The sequence below is a fragment of the Pipistrellus hanaki genome (assembly GCF_964339955.1).
Source record: "Pipistrellus hanaki genome assembly, chromosome: 2".
In the NCBI taxonomy this organism is placed as follows: Eukaryota; Metazoa; Chordata; class Mammalia; order Chiroptera; family Vespertilionidae; genus Pipistrellus; species Pipistrellus hanaki.
The window spans coordinates 5,179,494-5,193,444 of NC_140504.1; the positions used below are offsets into that span (position 1 = coordinate 5,179,494).

The 13,951-nt window shown below is 47.1% G+C and overlaps 1 protein-coding gene across 4 annotated transcripts in view; it reads left to right on the forward strand.

Moving 5' to 3' along the window:
* The window catches only part of MX1 (MX dynamin like GTPase 1), a 31,179-nt gene extending 18,781 nt beyond the window's left edge, over window positions 1-12,398 (forward strand). For all 4 annotated transcript variants that reach the window (XM_084873630.1, XM_084873632.1, XM_084873633.1 and 1 more), the window contains exons 14-15: window positions 721-966; window positions 11,768-12,398. In XM_084873630.1, coding sequence (XP_084729756.1) covers window positions 721-966; window positions 11,768-11,998 — 477 coding nt within the window. In that variant the 3' untranslated portion in view covers window positions 11,999-12,398. The remainder of the gene's footprint in view (window positions 1-720; window positions 967-11,767) is intronic.
* Window positions 12,399-13,951: the final 1,553 nt, after the last annotated feature.

The following is a 13,951-nucleotide window of genomic DNA, read 5'->3' on the forward strand; positions in this document are numbered from 1 at the left end:
TCCTGGCCTCGACCTCCCGAAGGCCCTCCCCCCAAACCCAGCACGTTGGAATTGGAATGTCGGTTTATGAATTTGGGGGACACAGACATCCAGCCCCGAGCACGCAGCACAGACGGGAAGACCGGCTCTGCTGTGCAGCAGCTGGAGGTCATGGCCGCCCCTCAGCCTGCCTGGCCGGCAGCAGCCTCCTCACCTCACAAGGTTGTTGGGAACCCTGAGGCCACACCTGGCAGTGCCCCCCGCTTCCTGGTGCTCAGGGAGATGGGGGTCCAGGTGTCTTCTGTGTGAAGATGTCCCAGCTCCCAGGTCGCCAGTTTCTCTAAGTCCCAGGACAGAGGATTTGACTGACGTCAGCTCATCCTTCTGATCCAGGGGGCTCTCTGATGGGTAGACAGACACTCACCACGTGGAAAGGCCAGGAAAAGAAAAACCAAAGAGGCCGAGTCCTCAGGCTCTGGGGACGAGGGGTCTGGCCATGTGTGGGGTTCAGGCTTTTCAGGAGTTCTGGGCCTCTGTGGTGGGCGGGAACCCCATCTTAGGTAAGCCGAGGCGGGGCGCAGAAGGTTGCCCCTGGAGCAACGTGCTGTTTTCATTCCGATTGGAGAACCTGCCAGCTGGTGGGGGCGGTGAGGGGGGGGGGCCTTGTGGATAACCCAGTTTCCTAGGACCCGGGGGTTGATTTCTGGAGGGAAATCGTGTTGTGTGTCTCTTGCTCCTTAGTCCAAAATTGAAGACATTAAGTCAGAACAAGAAAAAGAAGCGGAGAAGTCCATCCGACTGCACTTCCAGATGGAGCAGATTGTCTACTGCCAAGACCAGGCGTACCGCACCGCGCTGGGAAAGATCCGAGGGATGGAAGCCGAAGAGAATAAGAAGAAGAAGGAGAAGGAGCATATTTTCTTTGAAGAGGACCCTTTGTCCTGCTCCCTCTCTGAAATCCTCCAACACCTGATGGCCTACCGCCTGGTGAGTCTGCGCGAGTCTCCGAAAGATGCTTTCTGTCTCGTTTCCTGACTTCCTGCCTCGGGAGGGTACCCACCAGCTAGCTCCATCCTTCAGCCCTTCGTTCGCCTCCATAGAAGCAGCTCAGCCTCCGACGAGGAGAAGAGGCGGTGACTTAGAGCCGCTCACACTCTGTGTGTGTGTGTGTGTGTTTTGCTTGTTTTTTTAATGTTTTTATTGCTTTTTAGAGAGAGAGGAAGGGAGAAGGATAGAGAGATAGAAACATCATCAGTTGGCTGCCTCATGTATGCCACTACTGGGGATCGAGCCCACAACCTGGGTGTGTGCCCTGATGGGGAGTCGAACCAGTGACCTCTTGGTTTATGGGTTGATGCTCAACCACTGAGCCACACTGCTGGACTATGCTTCTATTCTTTTTGTTTGTTTGTAAATTTTTTTTATTTTTTTTATTTTTTTTTTATTTTTTATTTTTTTTTTATTTTTTTTTTATGGTGTTAATTCTTTTTTTTTTTTTTTTTTTTTTTTTTAATATATTTTATTGATTTTTTTTTTACCCCCTCCCTCCCTCCCACACATCCCCTCCCTCCCCAGAGTTTTGTGTCCATTGGTTGCACTTATATGCATGTATACAAGTCCTTCGGTTGATCTATTATCTCCCCCAGATCTTCCTCCCGTCCCCACTGTAACTTGACAGTCTACTTGTTGATATACTGTCTCTATATCTATCTTATGGTTCACCAGTTTATAATGTTCTTTATTATCCACAAATGAGTGAGGTCATGTGGTGTTTCACTTTCATTGATTGGCTTATTTCACTCAGCATGATGTTCTCCAATTCCATCCAGGATGCTGCAAATGATGAGAAATCCTTCTTTTTTATGGCAGCATAGTATTCCATTGTGTAGATGTACCATAGTTTTTGGATCCAATCATCTGCTGACGGACACTTAGGCTGTTTCCAAATTCTGGCTATTGTAGATTGTGCTGCTATGAACATAGGGGTGCATATATCCTTTCTGATTGGTGTTTCTAGTTTCTTGGGATATATTCCTAGAAGTGGGATTACTGGGTCAAATGGGAGTTCCATTTTCAGTTTTTTGAGGAAACTCCACACTGTTCTCCACAGTGGCTGCACCAGTCTACATTCCCACCAGCAGTGCACGAGGGTTCCTTTTTCTCCGCAACCTCGCCAACACTTGTCGTTTGTTGATTTGTTGATGTTGGCCATTCTGACAGGTGTGAGATGGTACCGCATTGTTGTTTTGATTTGCATCTCTCGGATAATTAGTGACTTTGAGCATGTTTTCATGTGCTTTTTGGCCTTCCTTCTGTCTTCTTTTGAAAATATTCTATTTAGGTCCATTGCCCATTTTTTAATTGGATCATTCATCTTCCTTTTATTTAGTTGTATAAGCTGTTTGTAGATGTTGGAGATTAAACCTTTATCAGTGGTAACATTTGCAAATATGTTCTCCCACACAGTGGGCTTTCTTGTTGTTTTGTTGATGGTTTCTTTTGCTGTAAAAAAGCTTTTTATTTTGATGTAGTCCCATTTGTTTATTTTCTCTTTAGCTTCCATTGCACTAGGGGCAGTATCAGTGAAGAAGTTCTTTTGGCATACGTCTGAGATTTTGTTGCCTGTGGATGCTTCAAGTATTTTTATGGTTTCCCGTCTGATGTTTAAGTCCTGTATCCATTTTGAGTTTATTTTTGTGTATGGTGTAAGTTGGTGATCTAGTTTCATTCTTTTGCATGTATCTGTCCAATTTTCCCAACACCATTTATTGAAGAGACTGTCTTGACTCCATTGTATATTAGTGCCTCCTTTGTCAAATATTAATTGAGCATAGTGATTTGGGTTGATATCTGGGTTCTCGATTCGATTCCATTGATCTATATGTCTGTTTTTGTGCCAGTACCAGGCTGTTTTGAGAACAGTGGCTTTGTAATACAGTTTGAAGTCTGGTATTGAGATACCTCCTACTTTACTCTTCTTTCTCAGGATTGCTGTGGCTATTCGGGGTCTTTTATTGTTCCAAATGAACTTTTGGAGAGTTCTTTCTAGGTCAGTGAAATATGCCGTTGGTATTTTAATGGGGAGTGCATTGAACTTATAGATTGCTTTAGGAAGTATGGACATTTTGATGATGTTGATTCTACCAATCCATGAACATGGTATGTTCTTCCATCTGTTTATATCTTCCTCTATTTCTTTTTTCAGTGTCGTGTAGTTTTCCGCATATAGGTCCTTTACTTCCTTAGTTAAGTTTATTCCTAGGTATCTTAATTTTTTTGGTGCGATCGTAAATGGAATTGCTTTTTTAGTCTCTGTTTCTATAAACTCACTGTTGGTGTATAGAAATGCCATAGATTTCTTGGTGTTAATTTTGTATCCTGCTACATTGCCAAATTCATTTATTAAGCCAATTAGTTTTTTAATGGAGTCTTTTGGGTTTTTTATATACAATATCATGTCGTCTGCAAATAAGGATAACTTTACTTCTTCTTTTCCAATTTGGATGCCTTTTATTTCCTCCTCTTGTCTAATTGCAATGGCTAGTACTTCCAGTACTATGTCAAAGAGGAGTGGCGATAGTGGGCATCCCTGTCTTGTTCCTGTTCTTAGAGGGAATGGTTTTAGTTTTTGCCCATTGAGTATGATGTTTGCTGTGGGTTTATCATATATAGCTTTTATTACGTTGAGGTATGATCCTTGTACTCCCACCTTGTTAAGAGTTTTTATCAGGAAAGGGTGTTGGATTTTATCAAATGCTTTTTCTGCATCAATTGATATGACTATATGATTTTTATCTTTCAACTTGTTTATGTGATGTATCACGTTTATTGATTTGCGGATATTGTACCAACCTTGCATTCCTGGTATAAATCCTACTTGGTCATGGTGTATGATCTTTGTGATGCTCTGCTGGAGCCGATTTGCTAGAATTTTGTTGAGGATTTTGGCATCTATGTTCATGAGGGATATTGGCCTGTAATTCTCTTTCATTGAGTTGTCTTTATCGGGTTTTGGTATTAGGGTGATGCTGGCTTCATAGAAGGAGTTTGGAAGTGTTCCTTCCTCTTGAATTTTTTGGAATAGTCTGAGGAGGATAGGTTTTAGTTCTTCCTTGAATGTTTGGTAAAACTCTCCTGTGAAGCCATCTGGCCCTGGGCTTTTGTTTGCTGGAAGCTTTTTGATGACTGTTTCAATTTCTTCCCAAGTCACTGGTCTATTGAGATTTTTAGATTCTTCCTGATTGAGTTTTGGAAGTTTGTATTTTTCTAGGAATATGTCCATTTCCTCCAGGTTGTTCAGTTTGTTGGAATAGAGTTGTTCGTAGTATTTTGTAACAATCCGTTGTATTTCGGTGGGGTCTGTTGTTATTTCACCTCTTTCATTTCTGATTTTGTTTATTTGGGTCCTCTCTCTTTGTTTCTTGGTTAGCCTGGCTAGAGGTCCATCTATCTTGTTTATTCTTTCAAAGAACCAGCTCTTGGTTTTGTTGATCTTATGTATTGTTTTTTTGGTCTCTATGTCGTTTATCTCTGCTCTGATTTTTGTTATTTCCTTCCTTCTGCTTACACTGGGTTTTTCTTGTTGCTCCTTTTCTAACTCTTTGAGTTATAGAGTTAGATCATCTGTTACTATTTTTTCTAGTTTTTTGCAATAGGCTTGTAAGGATATGAACTTCCCTCTCAAAACTGCTTTTGCTGTGTCCCAAAGATTTTGGATTGTTGTGCTTTCATTGTCATTTGTTTCCAGGATGTTTTTAATTTCTTCCTTGATTTCTCTGGTAACCCAGTCCTTGTTTAATAGCAAGCTGTTTAGTCTCCATGTGTTTGATTTCTTTGGATTATTTTTATTGTAGTTAATTTCCAGTTTTATGCCATTATGGTCTGAGAAGATACTTGATATGATTTCTATCTTCTTGAATTTGAAGAGACTTTGCCTATGTCCCAAAATGTGGTCTATCTTTGAGAATGTCCCATGTGCACTTGAGAAGAATGTATATTCTGTGGCTTTGGGGTGGAGTGTCCTGAAGATGTCAATTAATTCCATCTGGTCTAGTGAGTCATTTAGGATTGATATTTCTTTGCTGATTTTTTGTTTAGATGATTTGTCGAAGGGTGACAGTGGGGTATTAAAATCTCCTACTATGATTGTATTGCTATTAATCTCTCCCTTAATGTCCTCTAGCAGTTTTTTAATGTATTTGGTTGCTCCTGTATTGGGTGCATATATATTTACCAGGGTTATTTCTTCTTGTTGGATTGTTCCCTTTAGTATTATGAAGTGGCCTTCATTATCTCTTGTTATGTCCTTCACTCTGAGATCTAATTTGTCAGATATAAGTATTGCTACCCCAGCTTTTTTTTCATTTCCATTTGCCTGGAAAACTTTTTTCCATCCCTTCACCCTCAGTCTGTGTGCATCTCTTTTTCTGAGGTGGGTTTCTTGTAGACAACAGATGTATGGGTCTTGTTTTCTTATCCAATCTGTTACCCTATGTCTTTTGATTGGAGCATTTAATCCATTTACATTTAAGGTTATTATTGATAGGTACTCATTTGACGCCATTTTTATTCTATACCCGTGTTCCTTCTTCACTTCTTATTTCTTTATTTTTACAGTAGACCCTTTAGCATTTCTTGCATTGCTGGTTTGGTGGAGATAAATTCCTTCAGTCTTTTTTTGTCTGTGAAGCTCCTGATTTCCCCTTCAATTTTGATTGATAGCCTTGCTGGGTACAGTATTCTTGGATTCAGACCCTTCCTTTGCATGACTTTGTATATTTCATCCCATTCCCTTCTGGCCTGATAAGTTTCTGTTGAGAAATCAGTTGCTAGTCTGATGGGGGTTCCTTTGTATGTAACTTTCTGTCTCTCTCTGGCTGCTTTTAAGATTCTTACTTTGTCGTTGTTGTTTGCCAATTTAATTATAATGTGCCTTGGAGTCTGTCTTCTGGGATTCATTTTGGTTGGGACTCTGCGGGCATCTTGGATTTGTGTGGGTTTTTTCTTTTCTATTTCAGGAAAGTTTTCTGTCATTATTTCTTGAAATACTTTTTCCATGTCTACCTCAGTTTCCTTTCCTTCTGGAACCCCTATTATTCGAATATTATTTTGTTTTGTTTTGTCCCAAAGCTCCCGTAGGCTCTCCTCCTGCTTTTTAATCTTTTTTTCTAGAAGTTGCTCTACTTGGGTATTTTTTTCCATCTTATCTTCTAGCTCACTGATGCGGTCCTCTGCTTCATCTAGTCTACTCTTGATGCTTTCTATTGAGTTCTTCATGGTAGCGATGTCACTTTTCATTTCTTCTTGGTTCTTCTTCAGTTCCTCATGGCTCTCCTTCATTTCCTCATGGTTCTTTCTCATTTCTTCTTGGCTTTTGTCAAATTTCTCTTCCATTCTTTTTAGCCATGCTATGATCATTACTCTGAATTCTTGCTCTGGCAGGCTGCTTACCTCTGGCTCGTTTACTTCCTTTTCTGGTGATGCCTGCTTTTCTTTCAAGTGCGGACTATGTTTTTGTCTCCCCATGGCCTCTCTTTTCAGGATGTCTGGTTATGTGGTATTCCTTCTCCTGCGTTGATTTTGAGGTACAAAATACAACACTACCAGGTACAACACAAGCGGCACTTAACAGGAATGTATTTACAATATTAATAACCTCTAATAAAGGTGACCACTAGAGAAAGGCAACTTAGGGGATAGGAGAGAAGGAATAAAGGTAAAAATAAAATAAAGAAAAATTAAAAAAAAATAAAAAAAAAATTAAAAAAAAAAATTAAGTAAATTAAAAAAAAGGAGGGATAAAGAGATAGAAAAAGAAGAAGAAGAAAAAAGTAATGACAAAATGAAGTTGGAAAACAGGGAAAAAAAGAAGAGGGAGAGAGAGAGAGAGAAAGAGAGAGAAGAAGCAAACTAAAAGAGAAATGGGAAACAAACTATATATATGTGGAGAAAATTGCCATAGAAAAACCTCTGGACCCAGCCAATGCCAGTAACAATACTTGGAGATTAATACAAACTACAATATCCACTATTATTAAGTAAGGCTATGATATACAGAAGTAAAATAAACAAACAAAAACAGAGGATTTAAAAAAAAATACAAAGCAACAATAACAATACAGGAATAAGCATAACAATTTCACTAAAAGGCATACAAATTCACAATAATCAACCTTCACACATACAATGCGAAAAGGATAGAGGGGAGAATGGATTTTTTTTTTTTTTTTTAACTAGTTAATATAGTGCAGAGATTGGTATTTATACACTTGGATCAGGGGTTGGAACTTAGGTCTATAAGTATAGTGAGAGCTTTAGCAGGGGGTATAGAGAGAGAATAGAGGAAAAACTAAAGCCGGAAAGGGATAGGATAAACTGTAGACTAAAGGGTAAAGTTTAGTAAGAGAGTGATAGTGTAAAGGTTGAGTTGAGATAGGGTTGAATGATGCTATAGTAGAGATTAAAATAGAATGAAGGTTACTCCCAATGTAAAATAAAGAAAAAATAAAATGGTACTAGAGAGAGAAAAAAAAGAAAAGAAAGAAAGAAAAAAAAAATAAATAAAAATTTTTTTTTAAAAAAATTGCAAAATAGCAGTAGTAATAGTGATAGAGATTGAAAAATGTAGTAATTGAAAAGGTAAAATCAAGTAAGGAAAAAAGAAAAAAAAATTGTTTCTTAAGTAAAAGATATGAAAAATGAAAATTAAATAAAAGATGTAAAAAATGAAAATAAAATAAAGTATAGCAAAATTAGCATAAAAATGACCAGTACTGGTCACTCACTTCCTCAGTTAATGTATTTGGCACTTCTGATTCTCGGACCAGACAGTCTTGCAGTTCCCAGCTTTCCACTGCACCTCAGTTTTGTAAGGTAATCCTTAATTTTTAGTAGACTATATCTTAGATATTTGTGTCCATTTATTTTTGATTAATTAAAAGACAAAAGAAAAGAAAGGAAAAAAAAAAAGAGAAAAAAAAAAAAAAAAAAAGAAGGGCAGTTTGTAATTCAGCTCTTAGGTGTCAGTGTTTCCGGTTTGACCTCCCAGTCTTTTTGGTTGCTCCGGCCTTCTTTCTCTATGGCTCTAGCTGGCAGGGTGCCAGCTGGCTCCCAGACTATCTCTTCTGGCTCCGATCCCTTGTTTCCAGGGAGGCACTTTCTCCCTGCAAATTCCCCGGATATGCCCAACTAGGCTGATCTTCCCTAGTATTCCGAAGCTAGGGGGTGAAGGGGATCAGGCGCCGAGGTGTCCAGATGTTCCGCCCTTGGCGGGACAGCCGCGATTCTTAACACTCTGTCCCGTGTCCCCTGGCTTTTTAAAAAAAAAAAAAAAAAAAAAAATTCCCGCTTCTGGGGAAGCTTATGCCAAACCCAGCACTAGATGTCGCTGCAGCCTTCTTAGGGCTCAGCTTTGCGGGCGCTGCATGGAGGCAGGGCCGGAACTCCCCGGCTACTGTGGCTGCCAGCACCGCGGGACCGCGATCTCTCAGGCTTTCCCCGCAAATTCTGACCTTTCCGTGGGTGACCGAAGAACTCCTTTGAATCCACGCGCCAGCGCCAACTCGGGCGTCTCAGCTACTGGATGGACCTCTCCGCAGTGGGCTTTCCAGGCCTCAGAGAAGCCACTCCTTTCTCACAGCGCCGCCGAAGCTGCTTCTGCCGCCGCCGCAGCCGCCGCGGCCGCCGCTGTGGCTGTGTTGGCCACCGGCTGGAAATCCTGTCCAGCGGATCGCTGCCTAGCTTCCTTGAAACCTCTGCTGCCCCTCAGCTGCCAATCAACCCTCCCTGAGCGACTCAGATGTTACTTTTATCCGTTCTGGGACCAGAGTCAGAACAAGTCCGACTGTTCGGTCGCCATCTTCAAGCTCCGCCCCTGTTTGTAAATTTTTTTTATTTCTTTATTGATTAAGGTATCTCATATTCGTCCTCAAACTCCCCCCCCCCCCATTTCAATCTCCCACCCCTCCCCACTCATGCCCCTACCCCCCTATTGTCCTTGACCACTGGTTCGGCTCATATGTATGCACACAAGTCCTTTGGTTGATCTCTCCCTTTTATCCCCACCCTCCCTGTGAGGTCCACCAGTCTGACCCATGGCTCCGTATCTCTGGGTCTGCTCTTGTTCATCAGTCTATGTGTGACTGGCTGTGTGGCCCTGGCCAAGGCCCTAACCCCCTCTGAGCCTCAGCTTTCTTCTCTGTAAAATGGCACCTCCTCGTAGGTCTCCAGTGACTATTCCGGGGGGTGAGTGGGTGTAACTCCCTTAGTGCAGCCGTGGATACAACGGCGGCTCCACAGACAGACGCTGCTCACGGAGACGTGTGCTTTGATCGCTTCTCTGTGTTTCCCATGACACGGAGGGGGGCCTGATTCGCCCTGGGAAGGCTGCACACGGCAGCTGAGCCACCTTAGTGAGAACCGCGGGACAAGTACAAACCCGGACACCTAAAGCACACCATCCCCTCTCGCTTTCCCCGTGTCTCCCTCCCCACTGGGCCTGTGCTGGAGGCCTGTGCGGGGGGTGTTTCTCTCTTTTCCACGTCATCTCCATCACGGAAAAGGAAAAACAGTCAGGTTGCTGAGTGCAGGAGCTGGGGATTAAGAAATTAAAGGAAAAAAGAGACCAAGAGGCAGAAATAGATTGATATAGCTGGGCGCTAGGTGGGCGCCATCCTCTCTGATGGAGAGGCAGCAAGCACCTGAGCCGCGCAGTAGGTTTATTTATAGGGTCAAAGGAGCTTATTTGCATTCTTCACTAGGCCCTAGCATTACTGGATTTACATATCTAGACTACGGTGACCAGATGTCTTGCTTTTGGCGGGACAGTCCCAATTTTTAACAATTTGTCCAGTGTCCCGCGGCCTTTTAAAACAGTCCCGGAATCGAACCTGGGACCTTCCAGTCCACAGACCAACGCTCTATCCACTGAGCCGAACTGGTTTCGGCAGATTCCTCATCTCTAACATGCTCCCAGGGGAACGCTGCACCCCCAGCAGCCGGGCTCTCACCCCCTGGGTGGAACTCCGTGTCCGCAACCTCTGGGAGGTGCACACACGTGAGTGAAGCCAGTAAAGGGCAAGGCAGAAGCACGCCTGTGCACCTTGGCTCCTCCTGCAGCAAAACGTACCCCCTGTCTGCTCCCCTGCCTCGCAGATCCTGTGAGAGTAGGTCACGTGTGCACACGCACAAAATCCAAAAAGGAGAGTGACATGGAGAGTGGGTCTCCCCCCCCCCCCACCGGAGCCATGCCATCCCATCCCCAGCAGCAGCGGACACAGACCTCCAGGTCCTCAGTGTCCTCCAAGGGACAGTGTACACGTGTGTGCACGCATGTGTGTGTGCGTGTGCGTGCGCAATGTATGTATACATGCAAAAGGTTTTTGCACCGAGGTTAGCAGAGCTTGCGGCTTGGCATCTTGCTCCCTTTACTGGACCTTGGAGATGGCCCCATTCCCACTCCTGTGGTGCTGCCTTATTCTTTGCCATGGCAACGGAGTCTCCCGTTTTATGGACGTATGCTGTTGCAGGCATAGTGTGTTTCCAGTCTTCTACCAGCACAGGGATGTTGCAGTGCTTGGAATTCATGCATCGTATGTTTGGAGGATAAATGAGACTTCTGGTGTATCAGTTGGGGTTGTACCAGGGAAACAGAACCAATAGGATAGATGTAGGTAAAGAAATAAATGTGTTTCTAGCCCTGGCTGGTTTGGCTCAGTGGATAGAGCATCAGCTTGTGGACCAACGGGTCCCGGATTCAATTCCGATCCAGGGCAAGTACCTAGGTTGTAGGCTCCTCCCCAGCTCGGGCCCTGGTCAGGACTCCTTCAGGAGGCAACCAATCGATGTGTTTCTCTCACCTCAATATTCCTCTCTGTCTTTCCCTCTCTCTTCCGCTCTCTCTAAAAATCAATGGAAAAATATCCTCAGGTGAGGACTAACAAAAACAAACAACAAATTAAAAAGAAAAAATGTGTTTCTAGGAACTGGCTGATGGGTTGTAGAGCTTAAGACCACCAGAAGACACATATTTTTACATTATGATTCATCACAGTAGCAAAATTACAGTGATGAAGTAGCGACAAAAATCATTTTATGGTTGGGGGTCATCACCACATGAGGAGCTGTATTAAAGGGTCATGGCATTAGGAAGGTTGAGAGCCACAGCTCTGGACTCATTCCACGCCTGGCAGCTTTCCACACTGTCGCCTCCTAGCCATCCCAGGAGGCCGGTGCTGGCGTTTCATAGGGAAGGAACCCGAGAGGTCACAGCGCTTGCTCAGTGCGGGTCTCTGAGCTGCCGGAGCGATCGCCTGTCTCCGAAAGAGAAACTTTCCCCTCACGGGCCGGTGGGGTGGGGGTGGGGAGCAGGGTTGGGACTATCAGCCAACCTGCCTGGAACGCGGCCCTCCTGTGGCTGCTGGTAGCCCAGCCTCTGTTCTGCTACAGCTCCTCGTGGTGACTTAAAGGAACAGCATAGTCTTCGGGGCCAAGGGGCAAACAGTGTGAGTGGTCCCCCATCCGCCTTTCTGGAGCAGCTCTGACCGTCTCCCGTCAGAAGTGGCCCTTTCATTGTCTTAGGACTAGCCAGCGGGAGCCCAGCTGGCCCCTGACCCCAGCTGCGCCCTCCGCGCCGCAGGGCCCTGTGTGGCCCGTCGCTGCCCGGGGCACAGCGGTGTGAGACCTGCTGGGTCCAGTCCCACCAGGCACTCAGGTGGCGAAAGTCACGAGGGGGCACTTTCCTCCAGTGTCCCCTCCACCCCTCTGTGACCCGTCCCTTGGTCCCTTGCAGGAGGCCAGCCGACGCCTGTCCAGCCACATCCCTCTGATCATCCAGTTCTTCATCCTGCAGTCCAACGGGCAGCAGCTGCAGAAGGCCATGCTCCAGCTGCTGCAGGACAAGGACAAGTACAGCTGGCTCCTCAAGGAGCGCGGCGACACCAGCGACAAGCGCAGGTTCCTGAAGGAGCGGCTGGCGCGGCTGACCAAGGCCCGGCGCCGGCTGGCCCAGTTCCCGGGCTAAGGGCTCCGTCCCAGCCTCCCGCCTCCCGGGTCCTCTTGGTTAGTCCCCGAGCTCATCCCCGTAGAGCGGAGGGGCCAGGAGGGAGCCACGGTGAGCGATGTGGTTGCCAGCCTGAGACTCGAGACCCTCCCTCGCGAAGGGTGTGGTTTGGGATGGGCGGCCGGCACCGCCTTCCTGGTTAGGGACCTGGTGATCTTCCCATCGCATCATCCCACTTCCCCGGCTCTCTGGCTCTCCCCGTCTTCCTCAGGGACCCACGCCCCTGAGCACCGGAGCAGGGCTGGTGCCCGGTTTCTCCCCTGCCCGTTCACGCGCCCGATGCTTTAGGACCCTGAGTGCCCGATGCATGAAGCTGTAGGGGCCATACCTCATCCGTTTGTAATAAACGTTTCTAACAGACGTTTCCCTGATGTTTCTCCTCATTTGGGGGGAGAGCCTGGAAATGACGGCAGGTGGGGACGCGGGGAGCTGGGCCAGGTGTAGAACGAGGAAGTGGAGTCAAAGCTCGTGGTCTGGTTATTTCTAAGAGGCTGAGGGGAGATGGGGGGGGGAAGTGAAACAGGGTGGAGCCAGCAGCCTTAGCTGTTGATAATGTGCCCTGGGTCGGTGTCCGACTGTTAAGTCTCTGGGCACCCGCTTGGAGTTCAAGATAAAGGCCGAGCGGGGAGGTGGCCCAGCCGGTGGAGGCGCTGGCTGGCCGTGGCCACGGTTGGGGGAGCAGCGGTGGGACTGCTGACCATGGATCACCAGACCTGCTGCCTGGTCTCGCCAGGGGTGGGGACGCTGGCAGACACCCAGCACCAGCAGCTCTGGGCAGGATACTGAGCCACGGGCTGGAGCTGGAGCGGGCAAGTCCCACAAGGACCGCACCGTGTCCTCGGAAGTGAGCTGAGCCTCAGGCCCGGAGCGGGGAGGCCAGGGGACAGGCAGAGCGGCGAGGTGGGAGCCAGCTGCCCGAGGAGGACTCGGGAGCGGATGCCCTTCAGGGAGACGCACTCCGCACGACCGGCATGAGCGGCAGGAGCATCTTGGCCAACGCGTCCAGAAAGGAGGGCTTCCGGCCCGGCTGGGCACCCGCTGGCCAGGGCCGGAGCGTGAGCTGGTTACGCTGTCCCCTCCCGCCGCTCCGGACACTCCGAGCTCCTCGGTGCTTTGGGACAACTTGGGAATTTATGCACAAGAGGGCATGCCAAGACCGTGGGCAGGCAGCACCTTGGTGCCTCGCTCAGGGCCAAACCCCTGCCTGCAGGCTGATGCAGGATGGAGGGCTCCCAAGAGCCGGCATGACTCCTATTTAAAGAGAAGGCCATACTGGTACACACAGACTTTCCTGAGAACCAGGGTAAGCGGGCAGGGCACACATTCCCAGTCCAGTTCTAGGTATGTGTCCCTTTAAGAGACTGGGCCAGCTTCTCACCTCAGAGCTGGGGAGCTGGCGCCTCCTGGTGGCCGGCCCGAGTAACTGCTCCAGTACCAGGAGTTACTACCACTGAGCAGAGACACCTGGGGACCAGGGGCACAGGTGGCAGAGTTGCCCAGGGTTCTTTGTGGTTGTAATTTCCCTGGTAGTCCTGCAGAGGGCGGAGGAAGAACGCTGATGGTCTGTGCTCCAGATGGGAGACTACCCAGCGGATTGGGGGAGGAGGGTAAGTCTGATGGGGACTCAGTCTCTTTCCTTTTGGCCAAAAAGAGCAGGTGTCCAGGGATCTGAACAGGGGAGGAGTGCATTGTCCCTTCCCCTCTCCCCCCCCCCTCCCGTGGCCAGGACACGGAAAGACGTAGCTGGAGTCCATGTGGGGGGTCCTTCTGAGAGCAGAAGGGCTCAGGCAAAGGGCCCAGCCATCCCGGAGGCCCCCAGCCCTGCCCCACACCCCTGAGGGCAGACATCCCCCGATCCCGCTGCCCACGCCGTAGCTCCGGCCTGGAGGCCCCTCAGCCGTGCAGGATGTGCTC